Source organism: Lycorma delicatula, chromosome 13 (assembly GCF_047948215.1).
Source record: "Lycorma delicatula isolate Av1 chromosome 13, ASM4794821v1, whole genome shotgun sequence".
NCBI lineage: Eukaryota > Metazoa > Arthropoda > Insecta > Hemiptera > Fulgoridae > Lycorma > Lycorma delicatula.
This window is the reverse complement of record NC_134467.1, coordinates 17,085,129-17,109,588: the sequence shown is the minus strand read 5'-3', so window position 1 is coordinate 17,109,588 and position 24,460 is coordinate 17,085,129. Positions and strand designations below refer to the sequence as shown.

The following is a 24,460-nucleotide window of genomic DNA, read 5'->3' as shown; positions in this document are numbered from 1 at the left end:
TTTAAAGTAATCAAAAAACTTTTCTAAATTTTAAAATTCCATTGATATTTTTTAAATATCAATGTATCAATGAGGCTGTTTTACCGATTATGAATACCAGAATAAGACTTAAGCATCAAAATTTTCAAAATTCAAATAAAAAAATTGTTGATTTTTGAAATTCCCTTACTCTACAGAATTACATAATTTTTTTTTAATAAATGATCCTTAAAAAAAATATTGAGAAAAATAAAGGATTATGATTTTTATGAAAGTAATGAAAAAAGTTGCTTATTTTGAGTCCGAGGTATGTTATTGGGGACAAACTTTAATTACCAACAAAGAAAAAAATAAGTAATTTTTTAATAATAAAACTTTAAAAATGCGTTAGAACCAAAAAAAAAATATCTTTTAATATACTATTAGAATATATATATTATATTTTAATATACTTACTCTGATCAAGGTGAAGTGGTAGTAATAAAATAAATTGCGTTAATAACGCGACTGGGTCGCGTAATAGTAAAGGAACTTGTGGTTCGACTGACACTAAAGCAGGTGTACCAGCAGCATCTGTACGAGCTCCAGCTAACTGCTGCCACGTTTCCCACGCAGGCCAATGAGCTAAATAACGTGCATGTTCGGCTAATACGTGTAATAATGGCACTAAAAATATAAAAATAGAATGTATTATGAAATTTCAAATAAAAGAATGATCGAAACTAATTTAATTATTTATTGTAAATTCCAGTGTATAAGTACAAATATTGAAAAAAAAAAAATTTAAATAGAATTAAAATAATTAGATTCTAATCTTACATTAAATTGTACAAATCGCTTTAAATTACAACACACTTTCATGTGTTTCCTAATGCAGTAAAATCTGAGGTATATGTTCACCATTTAACTGGATGATGACTTATCTTAATTTAATTGACTTAGAAATGTAATTTCTTCACACTATTTTTTACAAATCTTTGGCAAATAGAAAAAATTGACAGAAAATGGGTCAATGTACAATTTGACAAGGAATGTTTCCTTGTCAAATTGTCTACTTCTATTCCCTCACTATGTTACTGAGGGAATAGAACTTAGATTACTGTAGGGCGCTCCTTACAGGATGCTACCTTTGAATATAATTAAGCCTTGGTGGTCAATAGAAGTGATCTCTGCTACTACAATTTAACCCAATAAGAAAATGAATATGTGTACGTGGAAGCAACTTATTCAAAAGATAAAAATAATTATAATTGCAAAACTGGAAGTAAACTAAATAAAATCAAGATAGTAAATTACGTTACAGACTTTGTCAAGGAAAGTAAAAATAAAGGGATTGCAGCTAACTATGAACTTATAAGATTCCTTTGATTTTTTTTTTTTTTTTATTGACATATAATAGTATCGAATCAGTTTAAAGTGGTCATTAGTCCTCTAAACATTAGCTAAAACATTTTTCTAAAACAATTTTTGATATGACCAACCCTCACAGCAAGGAATGACCAAACTTTTTCTGGAATTTTAAGATGAGGCTTGTCGTATGCTAAACATGTGAAACTTTTTTCACACGCAACCATTGTTGTATTGAGTAAATCTAAAGTTTTTCATAACTTTAGGGTAGAAATCTTTTTTATCCCCCTACTTAGCACCAGTGAAATCTACCTCCGCCTTCTGACATGTCAAAAGGGAATTTTTATTATGCAGTAATGTAATTATTTTAATCATAACTGAGGATATAGGATCCTGCAAAAATACTTCATGAAATATTAAGGTTATGTCTTATCTCAATATTCTGTACAACGTGGTTTATTTAAAAGACTTTATATGTATAAAATTGTAGTGTAAAATAAGCTTTTATTGAAAATCTTAGCTTTTTTATTGTAAATATTTCCTATTAATCTGTACATCATCGACCCAAATGAGTTCAGAAAAACTTTAAAAAAAGTTTATCATACGAGAAAAACCTTAAATTCAGTTTATTCCTTTATAAACACAGTTTATAGAATTATAAAAATAAATAAAATTCAATATCCATTAAAATTTAATTTAATAATGTAAACATTAAAAAAATTAAACAAACTTACTTATACAGGAACGTTTTGGTGTCAATGACTGGGTATCATTTAAAGATGATAATGTACAAAGTGTTCCGCCTCTTTGAACCAATTCAATTTCTAAATTAGTTCTGGCTATTGAACTCACAAATAAAAATAATGTTTGTGGCATCCTAGTACTAACTATTTTTTGTTTAAATTTTAAATATGTTGAATTTGTCATATCTTCCATAGATTTACTCATTGCATCCATTAAAGTTGACATAGTCTGTATATATAAAAAAAAAAAATACAAAAAATAAATTATTATAAATTCAAATGTAACATGTAAAATTTTACAAAAACTGAAAATATTTTTAATCTGTAAATGTATAATAGAGTACATTATAGTAAGTGTACTAACACACACATGCGCATACTGTAGTAATACTTGTGTCAAGACAAGAACTGATTCAGGAAGCTAGAACAGGTCAAATTGTATTAAAATGAGTTAAAAGATTGTATTAAATGACAGCAAATATAACTAGAAGGGTGAACCTAAACTAATTATTCATGAGACTGGAATAAAACTAGGGTGAAATTTATCAATTTAAGTGCTCATATTCTGCAATAAAGTGATTAGAGGTTTATTAGAGATAAAAAAGGGTTACACAAACTGAAAGACTAAGAGAAAAATAATATTTGAAAAAATAGTAGTGATGGAATGAAGCATTTCCATTCATGGAATTTTCCATGAATTATTGATCAAACATTTGATAAGTAAAAATGCCGCCGTCCCTTTCAGTGATATGCAACCTATGAAATTTGAGTAAAAAATCGATGGACAGATACGATGTGATTACTGCTGAAAGTAGGACACAGGATTTTCACATGTCGAGCCAAGTAATAAACTTTTCTACCGGTATATACTAAACTGTAATTTTGAAAGCAATATGATTGATGTAAAATAACCCAAAATTTAAATTAACTTACAACTGAACAATTTTCTTTGTTTACTAATGTGGATGGATGCTGTTAACCGTCACATGTGAAACAGTCAAATGAAAACATAAAACTAACCTGGGGTGGTTATGAACTTTGAAACGGATCATGATCATGCACACAGATAAATTTGATGTAGAAAAACTGCAATTTATTTTACTTTCATAAAACCAACATCGGTTACAAGGTTTGTTAATGTTTCAGTTCCATTAAACTTAACTAATTTATACTACTAATTATTTTTTTCAAATTTAAACATTTATATACAGAATGTACCATGAAGTTCTCCCAGTACTTTCATTAACCACATATCTCAGTAATGTGTTGACCTGAGACTAAGACTACACTTCATTTAAATTCACACAATTCATCCTTTGAAGTAATACCTTACCGTGATTCCAGAGGCTGCACAATAGAAAAAGAGAAAGAGGTAAGTTAGGAGAAATGTTTATATGATTTTTTTTCCATTATTTTCATGTGTAGAATAGGTTATGAAAGTACCAGGAGAACATTTTCATAAATCTTTTCACTCACTATATATATATATATATATTTAAAACTATTTCAATTTTAACCAGAAACATACCTGATTAGCAGGTAGATTATCCTTTAGACAATTAGTAAGCTCAAAAATACTAGATGATAATGATGCAGGACGCGATCTAACAACAGCAGCATTATCACCTAGTTGTGGTGGCAATGGTAATACCGAATTTGCCAACTGCCGACAAAGTGGACAAGCATATTCCCCTCTGGAAAAATAAAGACAATATAAAAATTAACCAGTAATAACTACAGAAACTTTCCAAACTCATACCAATTAATATGAGAATATTACAACAGAATTACATCAAATTGATCACATATATTATTAAACTGTAAATAATTTGTAAAAAATAAAACAAAGGGAAAAAATTATTTTTTAATATGACTATAAAATAAAATTCCAAAATCACATTAATATACAAGAGGTTATCCAAAATGGAAGTCGGCTGATATTAAAGTATGGAAGCAGCTTCATATTTCAAAACTGAAAGATACTAGGAGGTGGAAACAAGTGCAGATCTATATAGTTATGGTGCATTTGAAGTCTCTTCTGCTATACTGAATCTTTTTTTTTAAATAAGGAAGTCTGACATTTGATACAAAATTTTAATGTAAAAATGATGGTAAAAACTTTTTTCAATATATGCCTTCATTTTTTTATAGTAACCGATCAAAGTTACAAAAAACAGAAAAAAGATTGTGGTCACAGTAATAATAAAATGAAATAAAAACCCGTAGTAAATTTTTTATTTCATATTACCTATAGAATTTCAACCGATAACAAACATTATACAGCTACTGTTAGAATTAATGGTCCAAACTCTAATAACAGTATTCGCAATAATAAATAATTTCACAATAACTAATAATTTACAACACTACTACAAATATGCAAGCTCAATTGATATTATTTACTTGAATTATATTACAACTAAATTTTTAAATTTAACGTTTTTGGTTCCAGATGTTTTATTATTGTATTGTCAATGGTCTAAGGTATATGTGGGTAATTACTGAAATGTTAATAACAGAAGATCATGAGGAAATGATCCATTGATATTAGGGGCAACATGTGGGTAAGGTGAAACATAACACCCTGGATAAGCAAGCCATGTGAAACAATTTTAGTGGTGCAATAGACATCGCTACTGATTCTGTATTGTCGAGGCAAGAAGTTAACAAGCAAAATTCCCTTTTCTGTCCCAAAACACTGAGGGCAGTTGTTTTGAATGGAAAAACATCAGCTAGCATTTTGTCTTTCAGGGCAACAAAGTGCAGAGCTATTCCACAGATTTCTCTTTTGTTTCAAACATTACGATGGGCCAGCCTCTTTGGCACAAGTGGTAGTGCCTCAGCCTTTCATCTGAAGATCCTGGGTTCGAATCCCCAGTCAGGCATGGCATTTTCATACACTACAGATCATTCATCTCATCCTCTGAACCAATACCTAGAGGTGGCCCCAGAGGTTACGATGAGATCCAGTCTTGTCCTCGGCGACTACATGGCTCAAGAATATTACACTTTTCTCTATATAGAGTAAAAAATTCCCATGCGCTGCAAAACAGTTTGTGGTTTTTCATAAGCATTATAGGTATCTGGTAAGCATACAATTCTTCATGCATCTTATTACTTCTTTCGTTAACAAACTGCTCTACAGCAACGAATCACTCATTGCACTTTCTACACAAACATAAATCTGATGGTGAATTTCAATCGGTTTACCGTTCCTTGCATTTAAGAAAAGAATCATAAACAGAATTTCACATGTATAGGTGTCTCAGTTTTCTTTCACATTATCAACACACACTAAGAAGGATACAGTCTAGATAACTGAATAAGAATGGCATCAATTATTTCTAACACATCAGATAAACAATATGCACATGTAGAATCATGATCATACTGAACTTTTTTGATAACTTCATATATATTTTCCCCCTTTGGTTTCAAGTGAAAAATTTACTAAAATAAATAAATATAATCAGAAAAATAATATAATGAAATGAAAAACTGGATAAGATTTAAATAAACAAACCTTTCAGCTGCCAATCTTTGCTGGCTGAGCAACGATCTAAGATATGATTTAAGACAATCGAGATGCAGATGGTGACCACAAGTTTGTACATGTACTCCACCTTCCCATCCAAGATTAACTGAGACTAGCCATGATAACTGTAACAAATAATACAAATAAAATAATAATAAATATTATACTTTTACGTAATTTGAGAAAGATAATCCTGTAAAAGTTGTGAAAAAAATATTTAGACTATTTACATCAATGTGATGGCGATATTTATTTATTCCTTAAGTATGTATACGAGGTCTGTAAATAAAGTAATGTTCAGAAAAACTTTTCTGAACATTACCCTTCGAAATAGTTCCCTTGGGAAGCCACACAATGCTTTGAATGGTTTCCCACTCTCCATAGCAGTGTTAGAACTCAGAAACCGGAATATCCTTCAGATGGTTGGTTACATTTTTTTTGTTTTCTACTGTTCCGAAATGGTGTCCTTTGAGGTTTAAAGTCAGGAACAGGAAAGAGTCACAGGGACTCAAGTCAGGCCACCTGAATAAGGTGGTTGAGGAACTACAGGAATGTTTTTCTTTGCCAAAAACTCATTAATTGAGAGTGCAGTATGACAAGGTACATTGTCATGATGCAGAATTCAGTTGTCTTTAATGGCTGGCCTCATGTGGACAGTTCTTTTCCGCAGTCTTTTAAGAATTTCTCGGTAAACATATTGATTTACAGTCTGTCCTGTAGGCAAAAACTCCTTATGGACAATGCCATTACTATTGAAGAAACAAATTAGCATGGTTTTGATTTGCTCATTTTTACTTTTATGAGACGTGGTGAGTTTGAAGTATGCCACACCTTGCTCTGGCATTTTGTATCTGGGTTGTACTCAAATATCCAAGATTCATCAGTAATAACTTTTTTTAGAAAATCATGATCTGTTTCAATTTACCCTAGATCACAGCACACTTCCACCCTGTTGTTTTTCTGTTCAACAGTGAGGTTTTTTGAGACCAATTTAGCACAAACTTTTTTCATGTCCAAAAATTAGATGGACTGTGGTATGGTTCAAATTCAATTGTTCTGTAATCATGCTGACAGTTAATCACCAATCATACCATATCAAGTCTCTGATTTGCTTAAAACTGTGATCACTTTTTGATATTAACAGTCTTCCAGAGTGTGGATTATCCTCAACTGATTACCGGCCATCTGAAAATGCTTTAACCAGCTAGAAACTTGGGCTCAGGACAGAGCGTCACCTCCATACGCCCTTTTCAATTCATCCTCAACAGGATTGGCTCACAACTCGAGAAAGAACTAGAATACCAGGGAAATTTCAGACCGTGGAGGAGCTATTCAGACCAAGTCAAGAGTCTCAAGCTAATAATGGAATACAACAGGAAAAGAATCAGACATGGTGACAGCATTTGTAGATTTCAGTCTTTATGACTGCATCCACAGAGAATCCCTACTAAAAACTCTAAGATGTCTTCGACTATATACCAAATTAATAAACATGATAAACTGATCCTCACAAACACTAAGTCGTAGGTAAAATTCAGAGGCAAGCTCTCACTCAGAACCATTTGAGATCAAAATAGGACTGCGTCAAGGTAATGGGCTCTCACCGCTATTATTCAACTGCGGTCTAGAAATGGTAATGAAGGAATGGCTTACAAAATGCTGTCCAAAAGTAAAAATAGCCCAAAAAATCAAAACAAACTGTCTGTTTCACCAACGACTTCGCACTGCTAGCAAACTACATTGACCAAAGCTAAATCACAGATATTAGAACTTCAAAACATTGCAAATAAAATTGGCCTCAAAATATAATTTGAAAAGACAGAAATTATGTCCCAAAAACAAACACGATTAAAAGAACTAGACATAAACGGTAATAAAATCAAGATAACCCAATTTAAATAGCTCTGAGATTTAATAACAACAACCTAAACGAAAAAACCTCAATCAAAATAAGAAGAAACAAACCAGCTCTAAAGCTCAAAAATTAACTTGGTACACTTATAATAAAAAATGCCTATTAATAAATGCAAAAATAAGAGACTATGACTCAGATAAAACCAGATGCCACTTATGCAGTAGAAACAGTCTTCCACCTGAACGAACAATCAAAGACAGACAGACTCCAGAAAATCAAAATAAGAATTTGAAGAACCTACATCAATAAAAAGTGCCAGAAAGATGGGCAGTGGTGGACTGTGTCCAATAAAGTTGTGTACAAAGAGTTAGAACCCATCACCAATACCATGAGTAAGAGGAGACTAGGATTATTTGGATATATCATGAGAGCCAGGCTTCTGAAACAGCTAATACAGTAAAATCTTGACTCTGAAAACACAAAGACAGAATGCAGATGGATCAGAAGGAAATTGGCCTTACACCAGTAGGCACCACAGATAAGATTAATTTAAACAAGAAAATCAACAACAAAAACATTTGCTTCACATTTACAAGAAAAATTTACAACATGAATATTTTCAGCACTAGAAAGGTCACAAAGATCGGAATGTATAAAAATGTACTAGGAGGACCGCAAGGCCCAAACTTTCCCATCGAAGAGACTTGGATAATGGATTGACTAAAGTGATCCTATGCAAACATAAAAAGATAATAATATATCAGTAGTCATGTAACTGAACTGCTTTGTCTTTAATAATACTGGTGTATTTCTTTGAAAGGGTGGTATAAAATGACATTCTGCTCACAGTTAAGGAGTTTAACTGTGAGCAGAATGTCATTTATTGGAGTAATAAATAAGAATCAAAAAGGTGCGTGCATTACAGCACGTTTATGGTGGTTGTTCTATCATTTTGCACCTTCTTACAACCTTTCAATGTTTTTCTTAAGTACACTGCTTTATGGGTCCTCAAAGTTACAACTACAATTGATCTTAAAAATTGAGGTGATTAAGTGTAATAATACAATATTCTTGGCCGCAAACCAGATTTAATGATAAACATCCCTTTTTAACTTGAAGTTTTGATGACATGTTCTGAAAGATTTATCAGGTAGGAATAATTTAATAAAAAAAACTTTTTTGATTTAAAATCTACTACCAAATATAGATTGTTCTATAAGAATAATTTTCTGTTTCATGAAAGTGGTTTCACCAAACTCTACTGCCAATTCTTTTAAGAGGGGGCAATATTGTAATTCGTTCCTATTTCAACAAAATTAATTGCTTTAGAAGTGCAATGTATGAATTCTAAACAGATTCCTTACTCATATGTACAAAGATTTTATTACAGTAAACAAAGCGCCTCCCCCCTTCCCTTGTTTCATAACTAATCAAATGTTCTTTGGAAATAAATACCAAAGCAGAATTTTATAGATTATTTATAAAATTTTAAAGTAAGATGAGTAATATACTCTTATAAGGTAGTATCTTCCCCTAACAATGGTACATGTTTTTAATTGAGAATTAGTATACCATACTAAAAGTTTACAATAGTAAACCGAAGATTATTCAATATTGCTAAACAATTTCTAGTCATCTACCTTCAGAGTACATATTTAGATGAGAGCACATTCTACTACAAGAAGATTAAAACGACTGATACAAAAATCATCAATGAAAATGTACTCTTAGTTTAAAATTTTTATTATTTTCATAATTTTATAAAAAAATAAATATATTAATATAAACAGAATATACTGATATGTGATTGGTACTACCAAATTTGATTTAAAAAAAAAAAGTATGTAATTATCTAATTTTTGTCAGCTGGTTGAAACAATTCAAAATGCCAGTTTTAAAATTACTTTTGGATCTTTTTAAGTGTAAAAACTTAAAAATACATAATTGGATGAAGTGACACAGAGAGCATTAAAAAATCCATATGGATTTCTAAACAAAGTTGAATAACATTAACATTCCATTATCATTCTAAAATTTACATAGGAATAGTATTGTTTATTTAGGACCTATATATAGATAGAAAAAAAAAAACTTAATCGGGATATTTTTACTATCCTGGCTATAGCTATATATGTTGCTATAGATGTTAACGAGAAAATATATAGATCTATGAAAAAAATCTGCAAACTGATATTTTTTAAAATGTTTTGTCCCTTAAGAAGAGATAAAAAAAATCCAAATATTTATTTTTGTCAGATAGATGTTTGTGCTAATGGAAGTTCACCTGTGTTTGGTTTAATAACTGTAGACCCCATTGACCGATTTTCTTCAAATATTGTAAACAGGCATTACTTTTGTGGAAAAGACTATTAAATTTTTACAAAAATTAAAAAAGGGGTGTTGGTGTTTTATCCTAAATAAAATATTAATTTTTACTAAGGCAAAATATTTTTCTGAGAAAAGATAAAGATTTTTTATCAGACAATAAATTACCAAAAATTTTATTTAATTCACTCCCTCCCAAAAATGACTATTATTATTTTTTTAGCTATTTTTTCAGCTTTTTGCATCTATATTTTCTACTTCTATAAGCCTTCAAACTACTATAAAAATCTTTTGCCCATCCCACTCTGATGTTCTGCGAAACAAAAAATATTTTTTTAATTTTTAAAAATATATTATAAATTTAAATCCATCTCACAAATTACCCATCACATTTAAAATGTAAAAATCTTAACTTTTTCGAAAAAAAAAAATAAAATTTGCAAATAGTTTTCACCACCTTCCTAAAAAATTACAACTTTGTTTATTTAGAATTATAACTGTATTTTTTTTAAAAAGTACTTTTTTCTTAATTTTTTATCACTGCTTAGAGATTATTTTCTTAAAAATTAATTTTAGCGGAATGTTTCTCCCGTAGTATAGGAGCCCCCAAAATGGAATTTTTTTTTATTTATAAAAAACACAAAACGATATTCCACCGTTCAACTTTCATTATGCCCTTCGAAAGTATAGAAATTACCAGTTTTTTTTTGTATTTATTTATTTAATTATATATCACAAAATTTAGATAAAAAAGTGAAAAAAATCATAATTTTGGTTATTTTTTTTTCAATAAAAGACAATTTTATCATAAAGATATATACTTTTAAATGATTGAACTGAAAAACTTTCTCATGAAAAATTGCATTACTTAACTGGCATAGCACGAAAACTTATAAATAACGACGAAGTTGATGTGATATAAAAAATAAAATAGATATTTCATAAAACTGAACAAACTATATATAATAAAAATAATCTTGAATTAAAGTCAACTAAGAGCTACATTATTAAGAGAACAATAAATTATAATAAATTTACATGGAATATAATCATTTTGATATCAAACTGCTTACAGGGAAAGTAAAAAATTTAAAAAAATTTTATTAAAGTCAAAAAACCTGACATTGTTTTACTAAGAAAAATAAAATAAACTCTAACCTTATCAAACTGTCTGTCTAATTCTTCAATTCTACGATCAAAATCACAAGCCAATGTATCATCACGATGAAAGTTTTTGTATTCTTCATCCGACGTTGGCAAAACAGCAGGTTCGGCACCTTTTCTTTTATGTCCTAAAACACTTGTTGCCTGTAAAAAAATAAAACAAATTTCATAACATTAAATAACATTCATTAAATTTGTTTAAATTAAAAGTTATTATACTTTACATAACCTACAAAAATATATATAAAATAAGTTAACATACCTGAACTAATACAGCGAGACCCATCAGTTTATCATCTGTACTAGGCGTAGTCTGATTACATATAACACAATCATACTCCTTTTTATTGCTACGTACATGCGATGCATCATCACCTCCTTCCCAATCCATACCATCTTCATCTATAAATATACATTACAGTAATTCAATAAGTAATCAATTTATAATATAATTGAAAATTAAAACATTTTAACAAAAGTTCCTTATTTAGTATATCAAAGTGTCACATTGAGAGTATAATCAGAATTTTCTGAAATAAACAGCTTTTTGATTTTTATAATTCAAATAAACAATTTTAATCTTTTAAAACTAATTGTAATTTCAATTTCTTCAGTACACTCATATACAAGGATTGTTCGGAAAATTACTGGTCCCACAAAAAATTTTGTTTAATAATTTTATCAAACATTGCCCACTGGTATAAGTATAAAATAAATAATTAAAATATAAAACCCACTTACCAACAATCTTTTAATGCATTCTAGCACTTTCGAAAATAATTCCATGTTCAGGAACTTAAATTTTTTTTTAGCTAAAACGTTGTCATCATGAATAGAATTGTTGTGTTAAGTGTGTAAAACATATAAAGGTGGTGTCATAATGTGTTAAAATTGCGTCGACTTAAACATTCATTATAACAGGACATTAAGTCAATGTAATTTTAACACATGACAATCACCTTTATATATTTTTCACACTTTACACAATTCTACTCATGACAACAAAGTTAATCAATAAAAGAAAAAAGGATATTTAAGTTTCTGAAGATGAAATTCGTTTCCAAAAGTGCTAGGATGCATTAAAAGATTGTTGGTAAGAGAGCTTTATATTTTAATTATTTATTTTTTATTTTTTTTATACTTTTCAATGTATTCAGCTTGCAATTCAATACATTTAGACAAATGATTTTCCAACTTTTTTATACTCGCAGTATAATGTGATTTGTCCAACGCTGCTTGCAGTTTTGTCTCGGCTATGACCTCATCATTTGAAGTGAATCTTTATTCAGCAAGCTTAGGGGGATGGTTTCACAGCTCAATTGATATGATCTTGTTTAAGACTGGTGTTAACAATAGGAAACTATATAGGCATCTTACACCAATGTGAATGTGAATGCATGTGGCATTTGCATTGGTGACATCCTGATTGAAGCAAAATGGAAGAAGTCTTGAGGCCTTTCAAGATGATCTCAACAAAGCCCCTCACAGTCAGGTACGAAGGGGAAGGTGTGGCATTTAAATCCATCACATGGTGGGTGTCTTCCCCTTCGGGATCAGGACATTTCTGCTTTCTTTGTTGTAATTTCCCCTCCTCACACATACTGTTTGGCCGCTAATGTCTAAAATGTGGTTGACACAATCTATAGAGTCGGTGATCATTTAATACGGCATTGTGGCGTTGTAGTGGTTTTTGAATGTCCTGAATGTTCATTCTCTTTAATGGATGCACAGATTGACCGGCAAGCCCACTTTTATACCATTGAAAATAAAGAGAATAAATCCTTTAAAGTTGAATCTAATTTCTTCTATATATTCATCTGAATTAATCTTTTAAAACAAATATCTCAAACATCAATTTTACCAATTTTTCAGAAAATGTTAAAACTTGTTTATTTTACCTCGATTGCCACAAACAAGAACTTTGCAGCACGCCATCTAACATATCATACTTGACAATATCATTGTCATTTGGTTGTAGTTGTGTAATCGCTGTATGTTAGGCCAAGAACTTTACAAACAACACTGTTAACTTATGTATGTAGAAAATCCTTTTAAACAACCCAAATAATCTATATTTTACACAAAACCCTTATTTTTTATACAAATTAGAACAGAATTATAAAATATAATAGAAAAATTAATTGGTTCATAAAATATTCCAGAAGTCTATAAATTTAAAACAGTAATGCTGAATTAGAGCGAGTGGAGATAGACAGATGCATCTCCAGATCCAAGCAATGAATATACATATAGAACTTGTTATAATCCTTTTATCATCCGGTCAGGAAATAATTTTTAAAGAGTGGATAGGGTTAAATATATTAATATAACTGATTTAGAGGTTGAAATGGCCTGAATTTTCAACCTTACTGCTCAGCAAGGCAGGCAGTAACTTCTGCATTAACCAAATAAATCCATCTTACCTATAGAACTTTTACTAAAAAAAAACTACTAATCCATTTGATATTTAATTCTACATCTGTCACAGATCTATTGATGTTTAATGTTGTAGTATATTGATTTACAGATTTGTTACGTACCTAAATTCTATATAAAATATTTAATTATTGTAATTCTAAATCTTTAAACTACTTAGAAAATAATTTATAATGTTGTAAGAATGACAATATTAAATAATTTTAATTAATTATAAAATATTCAGTACCTTGAAAACATAAAACAATCATAATTCAGAATCAGAATTTTCCTTGACATCCTACAAGACCGAATGGATTTTTTTATATTTGTTTTTGAAAACATCAAATTACATTTACTTATAATAATTATGGTTTCATTACATACAGCTAAAGTTTATATTTCTTGTTAGTATAGACAAGAAAAAAAATAATTACAATTAGAAAAACCTTTCCAAAAAAAGAACAGGATATTCTGCAATATATATATATATATATATATATATGCTATACTAACCATTTTCCATTGTTTTCTCCATAAACTGTTTCTGTTTTGAAGCAAATTCTTCCATTAATTTTTGTTGTCTTTCTTTAGCACGTCTTCTTCTTTCACCACGTTCTCGTTCTTCCCGTTCTCTTCTCTCCGCTTCACCTTCTTCAGGTTGTCTTGGCCACAGCTGCTCTTTAACCTTAATAACATCTTCCCTGCAGATATAAAAAAAAAACCAGTGAAAAATTGAGAAAATTTTATAAAATGCTAACAAATAAAATAAAAATTAACCAATTATCTGTCATTTTAAAAAAGTTTTTTTTCCAGAGGTTTATAATCTCACATTATCAACTATTCTGATATACATTTAACTGTCAATAAATATTTTAGTATATACATTATTTCACATATTGCTGTACAAAGATAAGTATTTACTTTTAGGTTCTTATTTTAACAAAGTAATTATTTATAAACATTTATGCACAAGTAAAACTTTATTATATTTTCTAACATACTAGAAAAAATCAATGCGCAAACAAAGTCATATGAGATAATTATTTTTAATTATAAAAATCATCTGGAATATAAATTTTGTTTTCTTTTATTATTATAATAATGCAAAAAAAAAAAAAAAAAACATTCATTAGATTTGAAAAGAATTAACGGAAACACATTAAACATTTCAATTTACTAACAACTGATCAGTTTGTACCACTTCTGTTACGATCTTAAAAAAGTCAATGATGGACAGACACATCTTTACAATTTTTAACATCCTAAACAAGATATTTAATTAATATAAATATTTCTTTCTATTAAGTTGAAGCAGTTTTTCTATTAAGTTTTAATAGTTTTTTTTTATCACTCTAAATGACAAATTTAAAATCAATTGACTTGTATAACAGGTACAAACAGAATTTCTTTCTTTGAAAGTAATGATACTTATTATACACAACCAATACTTGAGTTGAACAAAGTGAATGCCATCACTTGCAAAACTGAAAATTATCTGCAATTCAATGCCCTTGACATATTGTTATGTTATATTTTCAGTTTGCGATGTAGGCAGTCAGGGAAAACACCTTTACTCCTAACTTTCCCTATAACGCTTGTCATGGGATGGTATTGTCTTTTTTTCTGTTTCCCCTCCAGAACCACTGTAAGGTATTAGTTCAGAGGATGAATGAGAATGATAATTATGAATGTAAACGAAGTGTAGTCTTGTACAGTTTCAGCTAACCATTCTTGAGAAGCGAGGTTAATTAAAACCCAACCACCAAAGAACAACGGTATCCACGATCTAGTATTCAAATCCATATAAAAGTAACTAACTGCCTTTACTAGGATTGAACCTCAGAACTCTCGACTTTGAAATCAGCAATAAGGAGTTTACCACTAGAGTACCCGGTGGATATGCTATTAAGTCATACGACACTTCCGGTCGTCATCCTCCCTAATCCATGCTATTGAGTCTACATTGTTTTAGAATATAGTTTGTCAGGACATAACTTTTAAACTATTGTAAGCAAGATCATATTTAATAGTGTATTGAGTTAGCCATTTAACACAACATAATTGAAAGTAAATTATTGTGAAAACATTGTAGTATCTAGGCGGGCAGAAAAATTTAATAAAGGACAATGACCACAGATCATTTTTCCTTTACCAGCTGTAAGTCTTGTTCCGGTAGCACAAAGCTATAAAGGGAATGTATACTGATCAGCCAACATTTTGGGTATGCTACAGACAAACAGCATGTGTGAAGGTCAAACGGAACATGGCCAAGTCAAGTAACATCTCCTCTCTCCATTCCTGCTGCCAAATCTACTGCGGACCTCTAAGTCGGGCTATGACCTTCTTTCGTATCACACCTTGCATCTGCGGCCTGTTGGAAAAAGTGTTTTAAAAGAGCACATGTTAATGTGAAATTTCTTCTGAAACTTGGAAAATCTGCCATAGAAACTCATTCTTTGATAAAAGAAGTATATGTTGACGAATGTTTATCACGCACTCAGGTTTTTGAGAGGTTTTAACGGTTCAAAGAGTGACAAGAAGAGATTGAAGATGACCCATGTCCAGGATGATCATATTTTTTGACATCCATGGGACTGTATACATAAATTGCCTATCTGAATCACAATATTACCTTGAGGTCCTAACTACTCTCTGTGAACAAGTAGGAAGAAAGCGACCTGAATTGTGAAAAAACAAGTCATGAATTCTTCATCATGAGAACGCCCAGGCCTACACTGCATTATCTGTCAAGATGTTTCTAGCTAAGCATGAGATTCCTGTGTTGGAACATCCGCCCAAGATTTGAAAAAGTCGACGAGAACAGTTGAAAGACAAAGCGACCAAGGCCATGAACATGCTTTCCAACAATGCTTTATCAATAGAAAATTTGCATGGAGCAGTATAGGGATGGTGGAGGGGAATGCATTGAAGGAGATAATGTTAAAATTGTGAAGAATAAAAAATAAAATAAAGGTTTTATAGCATTAACCCGTTTTTTTTTGTTTTTTTTACCACAGCTTATACATACATCTGTTAACCTACATTTTGATCAATATATTTCTGAACCAGCTCAAACAAAATTCTTTAAAAAATTTCTATACATGGGGGGGGGGGGGTTTGTGGCAGAAAATTTTGGATAAAATTTAAAAAAAGGGAGTAGTTTTTACCATTTTCAGTATAAATTCTGCTTTTTATATAATGGTCATAGAAAATTGAGTGTGATGAAAGTAACTTATTAAGTTATTTAACATTCTAAACTTTTGATCAAATCACAAGTGGAAGGATATTCAAACATTAATTTTCAATAGCTTTTGCCACATATCTTAAAAATTCATTGAAATTTGGCACAATTATTTGGCTACACATGTAACCCAAGGTTTCATTTTATGTTCAACCCCATCAGTTGAGGAGGCATCATGACATTTTTTTTTTATTTTTTAATATTACTATAATTTTAGTCTTGTTGAATAACGTTGCACCAAATGTGGCCAACTTATTTTTATAAAAAAATTTCTCCAAAAATTAAACTTTTAAAATGCAAAAAAAAGAACAATAGGGCTATGAATGAGAACCATTCCATTCAAAATCCAACCTTTTTAAACTTTAATTTTCAAGATTGAAAACCCAACTGCATTTAATATTAACATGAATGACATGGGAACTTAAAAGATGGTTTCATGGGATCCGAACTTAGAATTAAAACATTTTCCTGTATTATCTTATAATTTCTAGTACTTAATTTGTTTCTCAAGTTGTGATTGTTAATAAAAATGTGAGATAGCTGTCATGAAGGGAGGGGGGGGTGCGGTCATCAATAAATAGGGCAAAATTATTTTTACTAAAATTAAAATTTTTTTTTAGCAATCATCCTCTAAATATAATACAATTTTAGTGATAAAATGTCATTTGGCTAAGGGGATCAACTGGAAACAAAAATTTTTTTTACTAATTGTGATATTTTCTATCAAAAATCAATTTTTATGGCAAAAATGTAATTTGATCGAGGGGATTAAATCGGAACAAAGTTTTTTTTGAACATTTTTATATTTTTCACAATTTTACTCTAAATATTGCATAATTAAGCAATAAATATTTAAAAAAACCTGATTTTCTAAATTATTGGCAAAAAAGTAATAATATAATCATATTAATATCAGTACAATATTTAATCAAAATTATTTCTTACAAAATGAATAAACTGAATGATAATCTGACAATTAAATTACCAATACATTAAAAATAAATTAGAAAAACAATTTTTAACGAAAACTTACCTGCACAAAGAATCTAATGTCATAATTTTTCTTAATATTTTTCCAACGAAAATAGGACCGTCACCAATTCTTGATTCAGGTTCGGTATCGACTTCATCAGGATTAAATGAGTCTGGAATTCCAGAGAGATTGGAATGAAGTTTTAACAGTAAAGAAATAATACTTTCATTAGCTTCAACCACTTTTTCTGGAGGACTTGGAAGTTCCACTGGATACGCGGAAGGAAATTTTTTCTGTAAATAAAACAAAGATACTCCTGATTGATAAACAATAATGAAATAAAAACAAAGTGCAATTTTTTCCTTATAATTACCATATTTACTTGATTTTAAGACGCATTATTTTTTCAATATGATCATTCATAGAAATAAGGTGTGTCTTAGATTTGAAGAAATCTAAGAATATCTACGTAGGAATAGGATATCGAAAGTAAATCTAAGAATATCTACGTAGGAATAGGATATCGAAAGTAAAATATTGATTTTGATATTAAAAATATTTCAATATCAATACCAGGCTAATATATCGATAGTGCCGATATTTGTTGTTAGATCGTGATATGGTTCCTTGTAACCTAGTCATTGTTACTCTCTACTCTCTTAGTGTAGCACAGTTCATTACGGAGTAAAGTTTAGTTTTACATTAATTTAACCGTTAATATGGGCACAAAATGCATTTATGATGGTGCATTATAATGGAAAGTTATTGTATTTGCGAAAAATGGTTAATGGAGCTGCCAGTCATCACTTTCTTATTAATAAAATTACTTTTGGGCTGGAAAAATGAAGATGCAAATAAAAATTACATTTATTCAGAATCAGAGAGCGATAACAAAAGTGAATAAGAAAGTGACTTCTCAGATACAGATAGTTAAATGGGTAGTTAATAAATATAGGTATTTTCTATTGCAATGAACCCAATTTGAAATATATTGTTGTAAAATTATGAGGTTTATATTTTTTCTCTAGTTAGAGGATTTTTTTTATTTCAAATAATGAATTTTTAAAATGGGGATGTGTCTTAGAATTGAGTAAATACGGTAATTTACAATATTAATTTGAAATTCATACAGCAAATTTAAATTATGTAAAGCTGGAGGACAATCCTGATTTGATAATTCTTTATTTAAATTTAAAAAAATGTAATTCTGTGACAAATATAAACAATAATAAAACATAATTGTAATATATGTCTAATTCATCACCCAATTTTACATTTTAAAAAACCTATAAATTAGTACATATGTTAAAGAAATAGTTGCTAAAAATGACAAAACTCTCCGGGATTAGAGTTTGTGCATTTATAGAAATATGATGAACTAACTGCTTTATTTCTATAGTAAATGAGTGCACATATATATGATTTCTGATAAAATATACTGGATTCTTAAACAGTATAGTACAAAACAGGAAGGGAATGTGTGCAATCTAAAAAAAAAAATATGTATACAGTACATTTATTATTTTAGAGAATTAAGCTTTTTTAGTATTTAAACAAATATTAATGCAATAAACAGCTGAATCCTCACTTAAATTAAATTAAATTCTATTCAAACCTAAACAAAAAAGAACAAAGCATAATCTTTTACAATGCTCACTATTTTTACATTTTAATTTAACACAAATACATTCAATTACACAAACAAAAATTAATTGTTTTCATTTGTGCCTACAGGCTGATCAAACCTGATCACAGGTTTAGATCAAACAAAATGAACTAAGGTTATCAAAATAAACAAAAAAGTTCATTTCCCCTCTCTGCATCATTTTGTCTTTTCAATAAAAGTACTTTAACAACATTTACAAAATAAATAAATTTGAAAATTTTACCTTTAAAAATTCCAAAATGGCAGCCATTACACATTTTTTTAATCATTTATAATTAAATTATATTTTATTAAATAAAATGTCATAACATTTTATTGAATAAAATATAATTTTAAAGGACATAAATAATTAATTTTAAGGTTTACATAATTTTTAAAAGGCAGTACCTTTCGTTAACAAAATGAAATCTCATTTCTTGAAATTGGTTGATAAACAAATGAGATATGGCCGAAATTGTTATAAGTGATTCTAAAGAAATATACAGTCAAACAATTTTGTGCCTGTTTTCAAGCACAATTTTTGTGATTCAGTTGAACAATTTAAACCTTATTGCGTTTGTTTATCAATCCATCTGATAAAATGGAATATTATCTTGTTTACAATAAAAGACTTAACATTTTATCTAATAAAACGTAATTTGATAAAACTAATAATTATGGAACTATTAATTAATAAAAAACTTAAATGGCCGTCATTCGGAAATATTCAAACTTATTTATTTTGTAGAACCTGCTGCAGGGTATATGTACAATACATTTCATTAAAATATCTTAATTAATTCTCCAGATATATATTTTTAATTAAAAAAAAAAAAAAAAAAAATTATAGACAGAGGAAAAATGAAGCAAGATTAGGCATTTCCCAACATAAACTATTTTATTTCTTTTTATGTTCTGTATTAGTCCTAGAGTTTAGCCACCTACATCCTAACCCCATAGGGAAAGACACTTGCCTTCTTTCTAGCCCTGATAGGCTTTAACAGGAGTCGTCTATCGCCCTCTGACTTTTTATACCTCATAGAAATAAGCCTGGCCTTGTTGGGATGTCACTGATGTAAATGCCTTTGTAGACATTTACATCGGTGATTTATGAACTCAGCTTTTGCCTTAGCTGTAGATCTCGTCCAGACATCTTGAATGTCCTGGAGTTTGCCCACCTGCTGGAACATTCTGCTTAAAGTTTTATGGGAAATTAACATTATAACAAGGAAACGATTAGGTAGCTTTTAGTTTTGAGCCAAGATTTTAATAACTTCTTACAATTTATACAAATGTTAATGTTTATAAATTTATGCACCAATACGAGGTCACAAAATAACTGCATAACCTCCTCTGTAACCACACGTTCTTGGATTGTTGATATCTTGTTTAGTTATTGTGTTGTTATTTGAGTGCAACGTGTTTAGTAGCGATTTTTGTAGTGTGAGATTTTCAGGAACTGATACACCATAAAATTTTGTACGAAACTGGAGAAAACTTTTACAGAAATGTTTCAACTTTTGAAACAAGCTCATGGAGATCAATCAATTGAAGACGACCCTTGAGCAGGAAGACCTTTGACTTCAACTGATGACTCCTACGTTCAGAAAATCAATGATTTGGTGCGCGCAAATTGCCGATTGATTATCAGAGAACTTGCAGAAGTTAGCGTCTTGATTTGATCATGCCATGACATTTTGACTGAAAAATTGAACATGCATAGAGTTGCAACAAAGTTTGTTCCTTGTTTGATGAACAGCAGAAAGAATATCAAGTGGATGTTTGTCGACAACTTCTTGAAGCCGTTAACAATGAAACATTGATGCAAAGGTTAACGGGAAAAGAAAGGGTTTACGATTACGATGTCGAGACAAAAGTTCAATCATCACAATGGATTGGCAAAGGATCTCCATACCGTAAGAAAGCAGTCTCAATCCAATGTCAAAGCGAAACTCTCCATTTTTTTGATTTTAATGGAATTGTGCATTTTGAATTCTTGCCTCAAGGTGAAACAGAGAACCATGCATACTATCAAGGCATTTTACAACAGTTACATGAAAAATCCGCAAAAAGAGACCACAGTTATGGCGAGATAGCTCATGGTTCCTTCACCATGGTGATACGATGGCACACTCAACTTTGTTAATTCGTCAGTTTTGTGCCAAAAATCATATGAGTTCTCCCTCAGCCTCTCGACTCGCCAGATCTGGCTCCTTGTGATTTTATTCTTATTTCACAAATTAAACAGTAATGAAAGGACGTCGTTTTGAGACTATTGAAGCAAATTTGTCACCGATCTTAAAAGCCATTTCAAATGTAAATATCCAGGACTGCTTCGTGAAGGGGAAATACCACTGGAAAAAGTGTATGAATAGGATGGGAGAGTACTTTAATAGGGACAAGGACCAATAAATTCGTAAAATAATAGAAATTACACAAAAATAAATCTTTTCAAATAGGATATAAGTTATGAGATAATACAAAGACTTATGTAAAGATTATCTTTACAAGATCCTGTGATCATTTTTTAATTTCTTTTGCAATTTACTGCTTGTGAAAAAGCTAAAGATCAGTGGACGAAACAGTAACTAATACTAAAACGTAGAAAAGATTGCTTCTCTGTGATCTATCCTAATGAATGAATCATTTTCATTATTACCCTCCCCTTACCACAACATTAATCCATTCTTTCATATTATCAGTCATGTAGGAGCAAGTAATTCTGACCCTACTAAGTCAGCTCTCTATGCTGAGAACAGCAAGACCTTGATGATAGAGACATCACACTATCTGGTAAGGAATTTATATGTAAACTGGTGACTCGTATGGAGAATGAATAATAAATATGTATCAAAATATTACATACTTAAATGTATAATAGAGAAATGTATAAAGGATTTAAGTATTTTCATAGTTCTGGATTACTTATCTATCCGTGGTGTTGTTTATTTGTGCTGATCGAAGTCTGAATATGGAATCTTGTTGTTTTGACTACACAAAAACTGTGCAATAAGTGCATTATCTATAATTATCTATAATCGTATAACTTTCTATTTTTTTTTAAATTTCCTTTTGTAAATCATTTTCTGATTGCTGTACAATTTAACCATTTAAAATAATTGAATTGTGAAAATCTTAAAAGCCTATTTTTTTTAGATATCAGCATTACATTTAGTATTCATTAACATACTCTTGAACATGTTATTACAACAATTTTCTGTTAAAATTAGACTATTTTATTAATAACTTCATTATTAGTATTGTTATAATAAAAGTTTTGAATAGGACTAGTAATACTATAATAAATAATTATTTAGGAGACAACTATCAGATAAGTCTTTTAAATATTATGCAAAACTCTTTAAAGTAGCAATGGTATCTTGTCAAGAAATAAATCGATAAATTCTACTTTATTCAATAAAATAAACTAATAAGTAAATTGTATAACAATCGTAATTTTCTTTGAATTGACAGTTATTATATTCTGTGAAGAGAACACTCTCCAACTTAATGAAATTTAGGCTGGAACAATTATTTATAAAAGTCTAAATTCTTAACGTATTCTGCTTTTATTGGAAGTCTTAATAAAATAGTCAAAAATAGATGATAGACATTACTTTCAATAATAACAATATCAAGAACTTATAAGTTAGCTACGAGGATTAGGGTGGAATAAATGGAAAAAAAGAAATTTATTATTTGTGGATCAAAATTGAAAGCCGAGTTGCCTTAGTGCTGATTATTTGTGATCATATTGCCCTGGAAACTGTAATAGTATGCGATACTAAGCAGTTACTTGTAATGACATTCTTTAACAATGGTCCAGCAAATGGCATGTTGGACACCTGTTTACATGAATTACTATAAAACAATTAATCAACTTCCTCATGATGTCAACCCATTTGAACAAATTTTACATTATTATTATTATTAGTAGAAAATGATTAAGTGTTATAACTACTACAATAAGGAAGATTTCATAGTAAGCAAAAAAAAAAAAAAAAAACAGAAAAGTACCTGAGTGCTTAACAGGAAGAAAATCAGTCATATGTAGCTGTATAAAACAGTAAAGTAATTTTTTGTTGAGATTTTATAGACAATCTGACTGACATTTTTTTTCTGGTTAAATTAATATAAAGAGCTGTCATTATATAAGAATGTTTACTGATCTTCTGATAAGGAGCAACCTTAGATGTGTTCAGAATGTAATGTTTTACTACTTGAAAACCTTTATAACATAGCAATTTCAAACGGGTAAAACAGATTTTTATTCTGAGTAATAAGATATTCTTTCATTGGAAGTTAGTAAATATTGGGAGGGCTAACTGACACATTTAATGACAACACAACTAAATTAAATAAAACTTGGAAATGTTACAAGAGTATAAATTTTGGCATCCTTTTTGTTCTTCAGCTTATTATACCTTGTACAAGCTGAATGAACTGGCCCACGAAGATTTGTTAATGTATTCTACTTCTTCACCACTCCTTTTGCAAGGACACTCAACTGTATGGCTGAACTATTACAATAAATGAATATAAACACAGTGATGTACGATTTGTATTTTACACTGAACAAAACTCTGAAAGAACTGTGGGTTCTTGATTTCGTAAGAGGGCACCGATATATGGTTTACGTTGTACTGTGTGCATCTATTTATACGTGTAGGTCTGTAACACTTCAGCTTGCATAACCTGTACCTAACATTTTTTCCTTTTGGGTTATGCCATAATGTTAAATTTAGATAACAGGAAGAAAAAAAATATTGCCCAGTTGAGCAGCCGCTAAATATTTAAAACTCTATAACTTAACTTTTGTTGTTTAAATAAATTATTATTAAAACAACAAAATATAAACTGACCACAATTCTCACAATATTTCCACCATGTTTATTCTTCAAACGTAACTGTTGTGCATGTGGTAACGCGACGACAACTGGACCAAAACTAGTACTCGGTAATGCTTGCATAACATGTTGAACACTATTCGTATTAATACCTGCAGTACCAGGTATGGTCGAAACAGTATTATGAATGCCAGACGGTACTAAAGTATTATCATTATTAACAGATGTTGCGGGCACTACCTCGTTTCCTGCCATAACAGCTAATGGTGTAACAGATGGTGGTAAAGCTTCCATTCCTTCTGATCCTTCTGTAAAAGAAAAATAATTAAATAGAAAAAATAACTCAAAAAGCTCTACATTAACGTGGCGAAAAGAACAAATGAACTGA

General features: G+C 29.8%; 1 protein-coding gene across 3 annotated transcripts in view; it reads right to left on the bottom strand.

The window, feature by feature from the left end:
* Positions 1 to 24,460, bottom strand: part of Ubr3 (Ubr3 ubiquitin ligase) — a 225,097-nt gene that overhangs the window by 30,897 nt on the left and 169,740 nt on the right. The window contains exons 17-25 of one of the 3 annotated variants that reach the window (XM_075381156.1): positions 24,088 to 24,380; positions 17,641 to 17,873; positions 13,880 to 14,067; positions 11,211 to 11,350; positions 10,943 to 11,092; positions 5,593 to 5,729; positions 3,598 to 3,763; positions 2,061 to 2,298; positions 436 to 645 (exon numbers count right to left, since the gene is read on the bottom strand). In XM_075381156.1, the coding sequence (XP_075237271.1) occupies positions 436 to 645; positions 2,061 to 2,298; positions 3,598 to 3,763; positions 5,593 to 5,729; positions 10,943 to 11,092; positions 11,211 to 11,350; positions 13,880 to 14,067; positions 17,641 to 17,873; positions 24,088 to 24,380 (1,755 nt within the window). The remainder of the gene's footprint in view (positions 1 to 435; positions 646 to 2,060; positions 2,299 to 3,597; positions 3,764 to 5,592; positions 5,730 to 10,942; positions 11,093 to 11,210; positions 11,351 to 13,879; positions 14,068 to 17,640; positions 17,874 to 24,087; positions 24,381 to 24,460) is intronic. The other 2 variants (XM_075381157.1, XM_075381158.1) reach the window with 2 other exon arrangements.